This window comes from Rhineura floridana, chromosome 7, assembly GCF_030035675.1.
Source record: "Rhineura floridana isolate rRhiFlo1 chromosome 7, rRhiFlo1.hap2, whole genome shotgun sequence".
Taxonomy (NCBI): domain Eukaryota; kingdom Metazoa; phylum Chordata; class Lepidosauria; order Squamata; family Rhineuridae; genus Rhineura; species Rhineura floridana.
Window position 1 is genome coordinate 43,770,094 of NC_084486.1, and position 16,236 is coordinate 43,786,329.

At 39.0% G+C, this 16,236-nt stretch overlaps 1 protein-coding gene across 10 annotated transcripts in view; it reads right to left on the reverse strand.

Moving 5' to 3' along the window:
* The window catches only part of PRKG1 (protein kinase cGMP-dependent 1), a 1,123,517-nt gene that overhangs the window by 616,254 nt on the left and 491,027 nt on the right, over nt 1-16,236 (reverse strand). For all 10 annotated transcript variants that reach the window (XM_061635360.1, XM_061635359.1, XM_061635362.1 and 7 more), the window contains one exon: nt 10,867-10,980. In XM_061635360.1, coding sequence (XP_061491344.1) covers nt 10,867-10,980 — 114 coding nt within the window. The remainder of the gene's footprint in view (nt 1-10,866; nt 10,981-16,236) is intronic.

Below are 16,236 nucleotides of genomic sequence, written 5' to 3' on the forward strand. Positions count from 1 at the left end.
ACCAAGAAAACCCTATGAAAAGACTATCCAAAATGCAACATGAGATAGTGCTGAAAGATGAGACCCCCAGATCAGAAGGCATTCAGCAAGCTACTGGGGAAGAAAAAAGGACAAGCACGTATTCAAACAGGTATTCTGTGAAGCCAACAATTTGTTTCTTACAAACACATTTTTTGAGCAACCAAAAAGACAACTGAACATGTGGACATCATCAAATGGTCAATATAGGAATCAAATTGATTATATAATTGGTAGCAGAAGATGGAGAAGTTCCATACTATCTGCAAAAACAAGACCAGGAGCAGACTGCGGTACAGATCATGAACTGGTAATATCAAAAATCAGTGTAAAGCTACAGAAGAAGAACAAAACAATCATAATGCCAAAATACAATTTAAATAACATACCAAAAGAATATAAAGATCAAATAAGAAACAGATTTGAGGCTTTAAACATAGTTGATAGAGAACCAGAAGAACTATGGATTGAAGTCAGTGACATTATCAGGGAAGAATGCAAGGAATGCGTTCTACCACCTTCAGTTGGTAGCCCAGCTACGCCCCTATCTGGACAGGGATGACCTCGCCTCAGTTGTTCATGCTCTGGTAACTTCTAGGTTGGATTACTGTAATGCGCTCTACGTAGGGCTGCCCTTGAAGACAGTTCGGAAGCTTCAGCTAGTGCAAAACGCAGCAGCCAGAATGCTGACGGGGACCAGCCGGTCAGCGCATATAACACCTGTTCTGGCCCGTTTGCACTGGCTACCCATTTGCTTCCGAGCCAGATTCAAGGTGCTGGTTTTGACCTATAAAGCCTTACACGGCGTGGGACCGCAGTATCTTGTGGAACGCCTCTCCCGCTATGAACCGACCCGGTCACTTCGCTCAGCATCTAAGGCCCTCCTCCGGGTACCAACCCATCGGGAAGCCCGGAGGACAGTTACTCGATCTAGGGCCTTTTATGTAGTGGCCCCCGAACTGTGGAACAGCCTCCCCGAAGAAGTACGCCTGGCGCCAACGCTTCTATCTTTTCGGCACCAGGTTAAGACCTGGCTATGCTCCCAGGCATTTTAAGCGTTTAATGTTATAATTTTAAATCTTTTTTGTTTGCTGTTTATTTATTGTGATATTCTGTATTTTAATCTTTTTGTACACCGCCCAGAGAGCTATTCGCTATGGGCGGTTTAAAAATGAAACAAATAAATAAAAATAAATAAATAAATAAATAAAATAAAAAGACCTCAAGTTAAAAAGAGAGAAAATCCTCAATGGATGACTGATGAAACTCTTAAAATGGTTAAAGAGAGAAGGAAAGCAAAAGCAAAAGGAGATAGAAACACAGTCAGAACCCTAAATGCAACTATACAGCGACTAGTAAGCAGGGACAAAGAGAACTATTACAATAGTTATTGTATAGAAATAGAAGAGGACAACAAAAAGGGTAGAACAAGAGCCCTATTCCAAAACATTTCAGAAATTAAAGGGAAATTTAAATCAAGAGCATAGATGTTGAACAATCAACAGAGGAACACACTGACTGACCGAGATGAAATAAAAGGAAGATGGAAGCAATACACTGAAGAACTTTATAAAAGAGATGCAAGGATGATTCATTCACAGAACAACCATATGATGAAGAACCAGAAATTTTAGAATGTGAGGTGAAAGCTGCTCTTAAAATACTTCGAAGAAACAAATCAGCAGGAACAGATGGCAGACTAACAGAATTGCTACAAGTTACTGAGACTGAATCTGTCCAAAGTTTGACAAAAATTTGTCAAGAAATATGGAAAACTAAACAATGGCCCACAGATTGGAAGTGTTCCATATACATCCCAAATTAAATTACAAGCACTTAGGGCCCTTGGACAATTGAAGAATTTTTTTTATACTAGGGGAGGACAACTGGTAAGACCAATGCTTAAACTTTATACACCAAAAATCCTCCCGTCAATTATGTACGGATCTGAGATCTGGGGTCCCTCTTTGCGTTCAGCTCTTGAGCCTATTCAAAACTCCTTTTTTAAGCAAATTCTGGGATTGCCTAAAGGAACCCCTGCAGCACACTTGAGAGTTGAACTGAATTATCCTTCCCTAGCGGCAAGGATAGATCTGGCGTTTTTACGCTATTGGCGGAAACTTTCAATAGCCAGTCCATGTTCCCTTGTCAAGCTATGCTGGGAGGACCAGCTTGAGAACGGAGGCTGGGCGGCAAATTTTTCGGTTTTAGGCCCTACTTACCACCTAACAGTTAGCTCGTTTAGGAATCTTAATCTCAAGCTACTCCGAAACCAGATTCTCGATCATGTTGCACAACAAGACAGAGCAAAAATTACCACGTCACCCTTTTCTATTTGGTATCCTTCCATCAAACCTAATCACACATGGACCCCATATTTGGATATTTTGATGAGGCCCCCTCTTTGCAGCACTTATACTGAATTAAGATTTCAGGTCATGCCTTCAGCAAACCTACACGGTAGATATCTTGGTGTCCCTTTCGCAGACCGTCTCTGTGTATCAGGTTGTAAGGTCCCTGAAGATTTGACTCATTATATGTTAGCTTGTCCACTTTTCAGTGCCCCAAGAGCAAAATTTTTACTACCTTTGCTCCCCAGGGATAAAGATCTAAGCGGACCCCAGATAGTGGTTTTCCTATTATCATCAGATCAAACACACATAATACTCTCCATCTCCAACTTTGCTCTGGCTGCGAAGAAGCTCAGAGCCAACTATGTCAAATATTCTTAATGTAATTATTGTTTTAACTGCTACCCAAATTTTGATCCTGAGTTTTTATCTTTTTATATTTTATGTACATAATTATCTTATGCTTTTGTAATAGCCAATGGCTATATACAGTATTAATAATAAACGTATATACATCCCAATTCCAAAGAAAGGGGATCCCAGAGAAATACAGTAATTATCAAACTATTGCCTTAATATCCCATGCAAGTAAAGTAATGTTCAAGATTCCACAACAAAGGCTCTTACCATATATGGGGCGAGAAATGCCAGATGTCCAAGCTGGATTTAGAAAGGGAGGAGGCACCAGAGATCATATCACAAACATACATTGGATAATGGAAAGGACCAAGGAATTTCAGAAGAAAATCACCCTGTGCTTTATAGATTACAGCAAAGCCTTTGACTATGTAGATCATGAAAAACTATGGAATGCTTTAAAAGAAATGGGGGTGCTACAGCATCTGATTGTCTTGATGCACAACCTATACTCTGGGCAACAGGCTACTGTAAGGACAGAATATGGAGAAACTGAGTGGTTCCCAATCGGAAAGGGTATGAGAAAGGGGTGTATTTTATCACCCTATTTGTTTAATATATATGCAGAGCATAACATACAAAAAGCAGGATTGGACCAAGATGAAGGAGGTGTGAAAACTGGAGGGAGAAATATCAATAATTTAAGATATGCAGACAATACCATACTACTAGCAGAAACCAGTAATGATTTGAAACGAATGCTGATGAAAGTTAAAGAGGAAAACACAAAAGCAGGACTACAGCTGAACGTGAAGAAGACTAAAGTAATGACAACAGAAGATTTAAGTAACTTTAAAGTTAACAACGAGGACATTGAATTTGTCAAAGATTATCAATATCTTGGCACAGTCATTAACCAAAATGGAGACAATAGTCAAGAAATCAGAAGAAGGCTAGGACTGGGGAGGGCAGCTATGAGAGAACTAGAAAAGGTCCTCAAATGCAAAGATGTATCACTGAACACTAAAGTCAGGATCATTCAGACCATCCCCGATCTCTATGTATGGATGGATGTGAAAGCTTAATACTGAAAACAGGTCATTCAGATATCACAAGTGGGTCCTTAGTAACAGGGCTGTATTTTTCAGCTTGTCAGAAAGGGTAGATCCAAATTAAATGGAAAAAAATCTAGGCTAACATTTTTATGCCAATGACATTATGTGAATGCTGTGAAAAATTTGCATCCATGAGGAACACCCATCTCACAATGAATACCCATCTGGAAGCACAGCTAGACTAGGAGACAACACAAGAGTAATCACCCCAAAAGAAAGGTTTCATACATAAGACCTTAACTTGAATTCCTGCACTGAGCAGGGGGTTGGACTCAATGGCTTTATAGCCTCCTTCCAACTCTATGATTCTATGAACCGTATTAGGCTTACCATAATAAAGTGTTTTCCTGCCCCTGCAGAGGGTTCGTCTGTACCATTCTTTTCTGTCAACATCTAATAGAACGAAACACATAGTGAGATACCATGCACTGTGTTACACTAGACGTTGTCAGGAAGAGGAGAGAAAATGGCACCAAGTGATAGCAGATCAGTGACTCTTGCAGCTTCTAGGATCTTCTTTCAAGATGTTCTCTTTATCTATGGATAGGTCAGGCTCTCTTCCCTTTTCTGCATATATGTATGTCACTTCCAAGGCAGAAGTCCACTTTTCATGTTTGCTTCTGAGGTAGGCAGAACTGAAAAACTGCTAGTCGGGTCCTTTATACTTTTCCAAGTCAAGCACTACATCTATATAGGACCTTACAGGACCTTGTAGACATTTCTGTGGCATTCAGTTCTGAATCACAGATGACAATGATGATGATGATGATTACTACTACTACATATATTTGTTGGTTGCTTTTCTCACCAAGGTAACCCAAAGCAACTTACATTAACCAGTTAAAAACAACAGAATCAATAAAACCTAAAGAAAAACACTTCTTACAATTAAAAACCAGTTAAAATAAATACCATCAATATAAATGTGATTGTCTCCCCAGCAGTAGATTTCAAAGTCTTGCTGGATAACAAGGAACAATTATTCTCACTTCTTACCTGAGTCATATTTTATTTTCTAAATAGATATGACACAGGTTTCTAATTAGTAGTGTACTTTAATCTCTTGACTTTCTTTAGAATGGTAAAAAAATATGACAGTGCGGTTGTGCTACTTTATTAGAACCACAGCTAATGTTTCTAATAATTGTTTTCTATGCTGGGACTGTGGAATGCATAATCTTTTGAATAATTATTTGGAACCATTTCAGTCACAAAATATCATGTCTGAATGCAAAAATTGGAATCATCCACTTCTGTTTTCTCTTCAATATACCATCTATATCCAACTTAATATTTTCCTAGTAGTCTTATGTTTGTTTTTTACTCCACTCTTTTTAAGTGGACCAGAGCAAGTTTTTATTTGGTATTTGGTCAAGCTTATACAAACTGAAAGAAGACCACTCTTTTACTATACCTGTGCATACAGCTTACAGAGTATAAGTGCTAATCCTTATACAACCAAAACACACACACACAAGGGGGAAATATCAACAGTCTCTGTTTGCAGAAGTACAGAAACATATTTAGAAAAAAATATACCTATGGGGGTCACCCCCACACCCAAATCAGCCCAGTGAGGACTGACAATGCTCAGTGACCACAGAAGCTGAGTGTTTAGTTGTTGTTTTTTAAAAATCTGTAAACCAGGGGTAATGGAATGTAGGGTTCTAGAAGATGGAGTGGCTGACGGGTGGGAACACTGAACAGGAGCACACCATACTGCAAAATTTTGTTGTAGGTCCCACTTGTCATAGTCATAGCAATTTTTGCACTTGAGGTGCAAGCCCTTCTGCCAAATGCCTAGATAGTTTGGGAGAAAACTACTTTAAAAGATAAATAGTTAATTCTGTACTTCATGTTCATAATAACCAGTTTGTATGTCTATTACTGGATCTGACAGCATGAAAACAATTATGAGCTGGGGCTTTTTCAACTAGAATATCAATCTATTAACAAAAGAAATCACTATCTTATTTCTCAAAGATCAGATAATGTCTTTTTAGCATTAATATTTTTAAGCACAGTCTACTCCATTCTGAATTTGAACCAGTGACCCATCACTTAATGTGAACAAATGCAGATATCAAGTATAAAAACTGGCACAAAAGGGAACTAAAGGTTGAATCTCACAAGCAGCACTCTTATTTTCTTTAGAGAGCATACTGATTATTTGGGAAGGAAAAACAATATCATTGCAAGAGCAAGTGTAATCACGTGCCACTGACTGACTTGAATGGGAAGGCTTGCAAAGGCATGTAGACATACATGTAGCAATACTGTGCAGATATGAATCCACACATTTACAAAGTGTATGGGCATGCAAGACAATAATTTATCATCAATCTCTTGTACTTTTTGAAGAGCAGGATGCCAAAAGTAAGAAAATTTCTTAGGTGCAGTGACCTTTAAGAATCCATCATCAGTCACTGAGTACCTCTGGGGCAAAAAATTGGATTGCTCAAATTCTAAATGTCATTACAATATTGTTCAGGCATTGCAACACCACTACCACTGGACAAAACATGAGGTGCCCTGAATTCTAGGCCTTCTTATTTGTTGTACAACAAGCATAATTTCCAGTGATATGCCTAACTATGCAAGATTCTTTGAGACTCAAAGAATTATACAGTTTGATTCTCTTCATTTAAGATTTCAAGAGGAGGAACAGAGAGAGAGAGAACTTAGTAGACTGCGGTAGGGAGAGGTCTAAAAAGAAATACATTTATGGTTAAATTAAATACTGTAGTGTGCATTCATTATAATCCTTTTTATGTGCTTTACAATAAATTAATATAAGCCATATTATCAACACTCACAGGACAAATAGCTGTCCTATTTTTGCCAGGGAGCAAAGGGATCTGTGCCTTTGGGCTCATCTACACTGTAGTTTACTGTGTGTATGCTGCTTCTCACATCTCCTTTAAATTTGGATGGTTCACATGATGTCACCAGCAAACAGAAGCTATCACACAGTTTTCCCCCTGTGAATCCGTACTAACCCAATCTGCTGATAATATGAAAAGTAGAGGGAGGGGGGTAAGTCTCTATTCTGTTTCTTTAGTCGTTGTGGACACTTGGCTCCAATGCTTTTAGATTTTGGATTTGTCAATCATTCCCCTCTATCTGCTCCTCCCTTCTTTCATTTTGTTTCCTGTGCAGTGACAAGCAACTTCCAGCTGATCTCCTCCATTCTGCTGGCCTTTTATATGTTGCTGCAAATGGTGCCTTTGTTTTCTTTTTTCCCCTAACTTGTGTGCAAAAGCATAACACTGCTCAAACAAAGGTTTGTATTTCAGCTGTATCCTACCAACTATAGGCAAGGAAAACACAGATAGTCACACTTCTGGGTTTTTTTAAAGGGACCTACTGCAGCTGATACAACAGACTGAGTTTGCTCAGTCACCTAGTAACCAGAGGGAGTGGAAATGTATAATTAGAGGGCAGGGTCACAAGGAAACAGTGAGACTAATCCTTCCCAGAGGAATGCCTACTTGTGTGAATGGGGAGAAAATTGGCTACTACCATTGAGCAGGAACTGTGGGCAGTGCAAATCAATAGCAAAGGTAAAATAAATTTATTTGCTGTAAAGAAATGTTCCCATGTAGATGAGCCCTTTGTCATACATATCGAGTGTAGAAGCCACTTTACAAGTTTAGAATAATAGATAGGAAATGAGTAAAGCCAAAGGTACAGATATTTATAAAACATGTGATCAGAGGAAGGTAACATTTCTAGAGACTTGAGAAGAGCCAACTGGATAAAACTGGGGATTTTAGTTATCTAATTCAAGCCAAAATCTTTCATCCCAGTTGTCTGAGGTTTTTAGCTCATCCTTCAAAGATGCAGGAACAGCTAAGAAGCTGAACACACTAATTACTTATTTTAATGTACATATAAGCCTAAAATGATTTTAAGCCCTGAAAACAGAATCAATTGCTCTACATTTGCTCTCTTTGAAACGCAAAATAATTTCGCTTCAGAAGCTTTGCTGATGAGTTATTATTAATGACATAAGCTGTATAAATTAATTAATAAGCTGAAGACTCCTTTTCCCAAAACTGGATCTAAATGTTCATTATTGATAAGGAAGTAATGTTAAATTAAATGAATATCAATAATCCTCAGATAATTTCAACTTCATCAGTAAAACTGATCAGCATGTCAAGAAGTCATAAGTGATATGTGCCGTTGCTGATTGTTTAGGACCCACTGTTCTGCCCCAGTTGAGCACTATGGTATTTAATATGCTGTCTTCAAGCTTGCAGGTATAATTTTCTTTAGTAAATCTGTTAGCAACTGATTATCTGCTATCATGCCTCTGTTGGGCACTCCTTTAGTTCTGTGTTTGGGGTGATTCTTTCTAGAAGGACAACAACCTCCCTTAGGCCTGGTTCTCCATAGCTTGGAGGGCTTGGCTCTGCATTATTTGTCTACCACACATCCATTCCATCTCCTTTATTCAACTGTTAATCCTCTATTCATCATCTCTGTGCAAGTTAAGTGTTTTCTTGCTGAATTTATTAGTTGCTGTTCAGGATTTAAGTTACACAAATTGTGAATTGGACATGAGTTTATCTGCCTGGATAGACACACAACTCAATGTGTGTTGAGGCCAGAACACCCACACATGTCCCCAAACCTCCTGGTTGTTGTGGTGTTGTTGCAAGACGTGTCCTTTCCCAACACTCAGACCAACATATTTTGCATTCTTCATATAGACAACCCAATTTGACTTAGTTTGTGACTACTTCTTCCTCTTACCTGCACCATTTTCCTGATTTTTTTTAAATGTTATTAAAAAAAGTAAAAGCTTTGCATTTCATTCTACCTAATAGCTCCGGCATGGAGACACTCAGCAGCTTCACATTTTTCATGGCAAATACTAGAAAGGTTATCCCTTCCCACGCAGCAATGTTTTGCCAGGAGCCAGCAGGCTTGTTTATTGTACAATAGCTTTTTAGGACTGGACGTTAGGAACACTTTTGTTAAAGCTTAGTCAATTCCACTGCTGTTTCTCTCAGGGTGGAAATTAAAGCAATTTTTTTGACTATGCATTAAGAATGTTGACTATTTGTTTAATTTGCAAGCCAGTAGCCTCTCTCCACGCACACAGTTCTGTAGTTGTTTTTAACTTACTTGGAGGCTATGACTTCTTTTCTGGTATTAGAATTTATATATTCTTATATTTTACTGAAAATGTGTTAAATAAATATAAGGAGATATGCAACTAAGCCATATTCAGAGTAGACCCACTGAAATTAAAGGACTTAATTAGTCCATTGATTTCAGTGAATGTACTCTGAGTACAATTAACACTGGATATTACTCATTTAAATATAGAAAGCTAGTTTGCTGTTCTGTTTTTCTTGGAGCTGGGTCTCTGTTGTTAATATGACATTTTTATTGTTCTATTTTAAATTTTGAGAAACACAGTGACGTATTTTATGAACAGTGGTATATAAATAATTTTAAATAAACACCTATTTTACTTTACTGCCATTTGAGAAAGCTTACAAAAATATTTTATAGCAAAAAAAGATTAAACAATATATATTAATAAAGACAAAAGGCCCAACTAGATCCCCAAAGCCGGTGCAAACAGATGGACACTGCACTTATTTTAGGAAGACTGACAGAGAGGAGCACTGACAAACTTCTGGTAGAGGTCCAAAGCTACAGAGCTACAACTGTAAAGGTCCAGCCCTTTGCATCACTTTCAAGTTGCTCGTGTGGAACATTTTTTAAAAAAAGGTTTTAATAGGCAACTGTGGGAAGAGAAGTGTCTCTGTTAGAAATCACAAACTTTTCAAGAGTATTCAGGTTTCATGTTTTAAAATGGATTGATTCCCATGATCATTGTTTTCATATAGTTTCCGTTCCTTCTTAACAGCTGCCTTTCCATGGTTGCAACATATTAGCCAAGTTATCTTAAGGCAGCAGAACAAACAGATGTTCCAATCACAGTTTCAGAGACAACAGCAATAATTTAAACGTATTAGTCAATAATGTTTCTTAAATAGCTCTCTGCACTGCAAGGAACTGAATGTGTTTATCTAGATCAAGCTTAACCGCCTCCAAATGCTAACTGGTGACCTCCCCTGTCAGAGCAAAGGAATATAAAGCTAATTACAATCATGACTGCCATTCACTTATTTATGCATTAATGAGGCAAAGAAATTACACTGAAGTCACTTGTTAGCAATCTAAGTGGCATTATGCGCAAAGCCATTGCTTACAGAAGATGCATAATTGCCATCCATTGTGGGGCAGAGCGGGGGGGGGGAGGGAACACAAGAAAAAAATTACTAACAAATACCCTGCCTGTTTCTCTTCAGAATTTTTCTTTTCAGGATAACAATAGTTCTGGCGTCACCAGTACAATGAGGAAAAAGGGATGCAGTTAAATATCAGACAGAAAACAACATCTTGGGAAGGAGGTGAAGCAAGAGGAAGATGCTGTGGACAACAACAGATATAACAGCACTGGCTAGCTGTACACTAGTCCATTTGCCCTAGTATAAGTACAAGGAAATGAAGAGCATGCAAAAGTGAACAATGAAACAGTAAATGAGAAGCCATCCCTTTATCACTGCAATACCTTATATTTCTTCTCTTTTTCACCAGCTCCTTTAGCTCATCTACTAGAGTTCTACTATTGTGTGTAAGTGTATTTAAGTACCAATTTTCTTAATTTTGCATAGGAAATACAACAGCTTCAATTATAAAAGCTTTTGAGGATTCATCTGGGGAGGGGAAGACAGAATCTACTGACTGAAATACCAAATGTCATATCTCTAAACCACTTTCTCTAAAACATCTGTTTTGCTGACACACAAAATACAAATTTCTACAGCATAGCCACGATACACTCATTCTTCAAGAAGGACAAATGTTACTGATAAATGTATGGAGCATGTTATTGACTTTTAAATGTATGAGTACTAACTAGCCAAAGCGTGTCCAGACTGAGTATCAGCATTTGCCAAACATTATTGCTTCAAGATTAAACTCCAAAATATCCTTACTTTTGACGGTGGCTGTCCGGGTGCAGTTGTAAAGGATAGCAAGTTCCCCAAATACCTTGCCAGGCCCCATGGTGCACAGTTTTACACCTTCCTTTGTCACCTCAACCTTTCCATCTGTAAAAAAAACAAAAAACAAAAACAGTTTCATGTCACAAAGTTCTCATATTTTCAGAATTTGTCCTGTATAACATTCTATAAGCATAAACTCATAAACTCCTATGACAGGGATGGGGTCCTCCAGATGTTGCTGAACTACACCTTTTACCAGTCCTGGCTATCGACCATGCAGGCTGGGGCTGATGGGAGTTGAGAGTCCCACATCTGGAGAGGCATAGCTTCTCCATCCCTGGCCCATACCATTACATAGATAATGAAGAGATACATGTTGTAATGATAACAAACTTCATTGTAAATTTGCTCTGTTTTCCATTTGCTTAATCTTTACAGCTGTAAGAGATGCTCTCCCCCATATATATATATGATCTCCATACTCATCTGAGGCTAAAAGGTGAGCCTCGAACAATATATGACCAAAAAGGGACTGGCTCTGAGGGCTGGGTAATAGGGTGTTAAACAACATGCCACCCTAACTACTCCCTTACTTGCAGAATTTGCGATCGCTATGCCAGTGTTACCAGTTTCTCACCTGCTTTGCTTGACCTTGTGGTGTGGTGGAATTTTTTTAATGGATAGCTGCAGTCTGCTGTGACATCACTTTGGAAGGCTCACAGGCAGTTTGTTCCTCTCCCCCCTCCACCTCATCTCCCATCTCTCAAGGGACCTAACCCCTCTCTCTTCCCACTGCAATCTGGATTCCTCCCTTTATTTGTTTGTTTGTTTGTTTCATTTACATACCACCCCATAGCAGAAGCTCTCTGGGTGGTTTACAGCAATTAAAAACAATAAAAACAAATACACAAATTTTAAAACACACAAAACAATTTAAAAAAAATTAAAAACAATTTATCTGTCACACGTCTATGGGTGGCATGCCAGACTACTATTTCCACCTTCCTAATCCCCTGAAAAATTGCATTTTACTTAGAAATTTCTTTGAAGTCAGACTTCTATATCCTTCCTCTTAATTGGTTTATCCATACCAGAATAGCTGTACTCTCAACACAGCTGTTTTTTGTGAGTAGCCAATGTGAAGAATGTAAATATAACAGTCTTTACTTTTCTGCATTTCCTTTCCTTCTGACTTCCCCAGACCAAGTACGTGTGTCTGTGTGTGTGTATTTATTATTAAATTTATATCCAACTTTTCATCCAAGGAGCTCAAAATGGCATACAAACATGGTTCTCCCTCTCCTGATTTTATCCTCACAAAAACCTTTTGAGGAAGGTTAGGCTGAGACAGACAGACAAACAGAGAGACTAGCCCAAGGTCACCCAGTGAGCTCATGTGTGTATACACATATACCTGCAACTCAGGATAACACTTCATGCATTTAATTAAGTGGACTGTAGTCCACAAAAGCTTATGCTGTAATAATTGTGTTAGTCTTTGAGGTGACATAATATTCTTTGTTGTTTTTGCTGTTACAGATTAACAAACACCCCTTTTCCTCTGGAAACTATGCTTTCTTATCTCCCCGAAATTGGTATGTAACTGCAATGAGATTTCATGGTAAACCATGTATGCTTGCCCCAAACCAATATTGCTTATTTTTATTTATTTAAAGCATTTCTGCCCCATTCTTCAGCCAAATAAGCTTCCAGAGCAATTACAAAATGAGCAAGGCAATCCTTTGCTTGCATGCTTACAATCAAAAAGACATGAGAAAAAAGGAAGATGGAAACTGAAGAAAACAAGCAAACTCAGGCACCAATTCTTTATAAATTGGTATAAAGACAAGCTTGAATGATAACAGATCAGGAAGAAAGGGAACCAAATGGGGCTGGTCTCTCAGCCAAGCTGATAGCCTGGCCCATGCAGTCCTATCTCCCCCTCTGCTGCTGTAATGGAGAGTAGCAACAGCTAAAAGGTGACCTGAGGAACTGGGATCAAATGTAGTTGATCTGAGCAGAACCAACGGAATAAGGCCAGCTGCCCCTTTTTCTCCACTGTTATCACACAGCAGCCATTCTACCAGGCCACAGCATAGGGTGAGAGGGAGGAACAATTCTCAGCAGAATCAATGGAATGGGCCCTGGTTCCCATCTCTTCCTCAATAAACATATTACTTCACTGCCAAAGATGTGGCATCCTACTGTGAGAATGTGAATATGTTATTTGAGAATGAGTTGTTAATGAATTCCAGGGACTGTGGTAAATAAGACAGTCTCCCACTTCTAATTTATTTTTTTGTGAACGTGATAAGATTGGCCATTGTTGTGTTCCAAGTCCTCTGGGAATCTCTCTGTGATTGGAAATGGACTGTACTACTTAGCATTTATTCAGTGCAAACAGTGCTAGGCCCTAGCTCAGATACAAATTATAGCTAATGCGTACACTGTATAAGTTCTACAATTCTACTAAGTGGTTGGCACCATAGTAATACATTGGAATGCCAAGAGGGGATTTGACACTGATTTACAAATGCATTTTCTGAAAGCTTCTTAAGACTTAAAAAGTAACTAGCAGAGAGCGCAGAACTCACAGATAGAACCTTCTTTGTATTTTTTTTTTTTAGTTAAAAACTATGCCTATGAAGTAATCTGAGAAACTAACTTTGGACATTTTCAAAGGAAAAACAATCCTAATCCTTGGAAACATTCATCCATGAACAAAGAAGCTAGTATCAAAAGAAATTATTTTAACCCATTGCCATTACAAAATTTGCATTTGCAGTGTTTTTGCATTCAAAACATTTACACTTTTTTCAGCAAGTTTTTTTTAAATCTATTTACTCAATACTGAACATACCAGTATGTCTAGAAGGAAGCATTTCACATCTAGAGTTATGGTAGAAAGAAGCCATTATCAATTTTTCTTCTTCAAAATGGCATGACACGCCAGCACATTTTTGTGCACCAGGCACGACTGTGAAACATGCAAGTTCCCTAGAGCTCACTTAACTCACTAAATGTGGAGCTGCCCAGTTGTTACCTGTTTCTGAGCAAAAATAAAATAAAAAGTAAATTTGTTATGTAGTTCTTCATAGTTGAGAACATCAGTGAGTAGACTCTGATGAATTACGAGTTCCCCACCTACCAGCAGGTCTGGCTTTTGCAGGCACTAAATGCATAATTCTCTGCTGCTGGAAGAGCAAATCTACACCAACCACAAGAAATGGGCCATGGATATGCTACAGCAGGCAACCATGGGATGTTCAGTCTTTGGGAGACTGAGGAACCCAAACAAATGTAGACACTGGGGAAGTTCTTCTGGAGCTATACATGCTTTAGCCCAGGTGGCACTTAGAGAAAGACTGCTCATACACATAAACGGTTACCTACTGGGCCAGCAAGTTCAGGTATGAAACACCAGTGTTCATAATGGCAGCCATATGTACAAAGGTTTTCCCACCCAATGGAAAGTAGGGATGTCCCTTATCAAGCATTGAATGATGCCAACCATTGCTTGCTGGAAGATTCATGTATGCATATAACTTTGGCAAGTATTTTCCAAACTCTGTTGTCTTACCAGTATTATATACAAAGATAATAACCCTTTCAGTAATTCAGTTCATGAAGAGTGAACCCTGATGAACTTTTTGATTATTAAATACATTAAATATATTTCTATAGATAAAAATCATTTGAAAGGACTCCAGTTGCAACAGTTAGAACTTGGAGTGCACTGATCACTTTCAAAATATGCCTGTGGTAAAATATCCTGCATTTCTTTTTTTTAAAAAAGTCCAGTGCTAAAAAATCCCAAATAGCTCATTTATGCTATACTATGCTGCAAATTCCAAAAATATGTTACACCAGTCAGAAGGCAAGCAACCAAGACAGAACTGCTATAGGATAATTTCTGCCATTGTAGAGCTGGGGGGAGATTTTCGTTGCCTGCCTCCTTACTTACTTACTTACTTTATTTGTTTATTTATTTAAAACATTTCTATACCTCCCTTCTACCCTATAATAGGGCACTCAAGGCAGCTTACAATAAAATCGAACATGTACATAATAAAAATTGTACACAATAAAGATCACAAAAACATTAAAATAAATTAAAATGCAATTAAAATACATAAAATACTATCTATCTGCCTGTCTGTCTATATATATACAAACATACACACATATATACAAATATATAGGGAGTGATACTGAAGGGACTACAGAGGTAAAAATTAACATAGAAGGCATAAAATCAGTGTCAGGCTCTACCCTCAGTCTCTCCCAAAGGCTCTCCGGAACAAGATCGTTTTCAGAAGTCTCCGGAAAACCATCAGGGAGGGAGTAGAGTGGGCTTCTTGGGCTAGGGTATTCCAAAGCTTGGGGGCCACAGCTGAAAAGGCTGTCTCTCATGTGCCTGTCAGTCTAACATCTTTCATTCCAGGCACGCAGAGGCAGATGATCTTAAATCGTGGGCAGGTACATATGGGAGTAAGTGGTCCCTCAGGTACATTGGTCCAAGGCTGTTTAGGGCTTTAAAGGTCAGAACCAGCACTGAATTGGGAGCCAGTGGAGTCGATAAAGCACAGGGATGATATGCTCCATGCTCCAGTTAACATTCTGGGTGCTGCATTTTGAACCAACTGTAATTTCTGAACCTTTTTCAAAGGCAGCCCCACATAGAGTGCATTACAGCAATCAAGCCTCGATGTCACCAATGCATGTGTCACTGTGGCCAAGGCGACTGCTTCCAGGAACGGACGCAGCTAGTAGACCATTTTGAGCTAGCAAAAAGCACTCCTGACTACCATAGCCACCGGATATTCAAGCAGCAGGGCAGGATCAAGGAGGACTCTCAAACTGAAGACCTGCTCCTTCAAGAGGAGTGCATCCAGAACAGGTTGCAACCCTATCCCTGGCACATTTGTCCCTTTGACAGCAACACTTCCATCTTGTCTGGATTAAGTTTCAGTTTGTTAGCCCACATCCAGCCCTTCACAGCCTCCAGGCACCAGTTTAGGATGAGCACTCCTTCCCTGCAATCAGGTGGTAGGGAGTTGAGTATCATTAGCATATCAATGACATTGTACTCTGAATCTCCGGATGACCTCTCCCAGCGGTTTCATATAAATGTTAAAGAGCATGGGAAACAGAATAGAACCCTGCGGTACCCTGCAGGCCAATGGCCAGGGGGTCAAGCAGTAGTCTCCCAGCACCACTTTCTGGGTCCTGTCCATCAGGTAGGACTGGAGCCACCATAAAACAGTGCCAGAAAGATACCATGGTCAATCATATTGAAGGCCACCAAGAGATCCAGCAGCACCAACAGGGATGCACTGCCTCCTGTCTGATGCCCAGCGT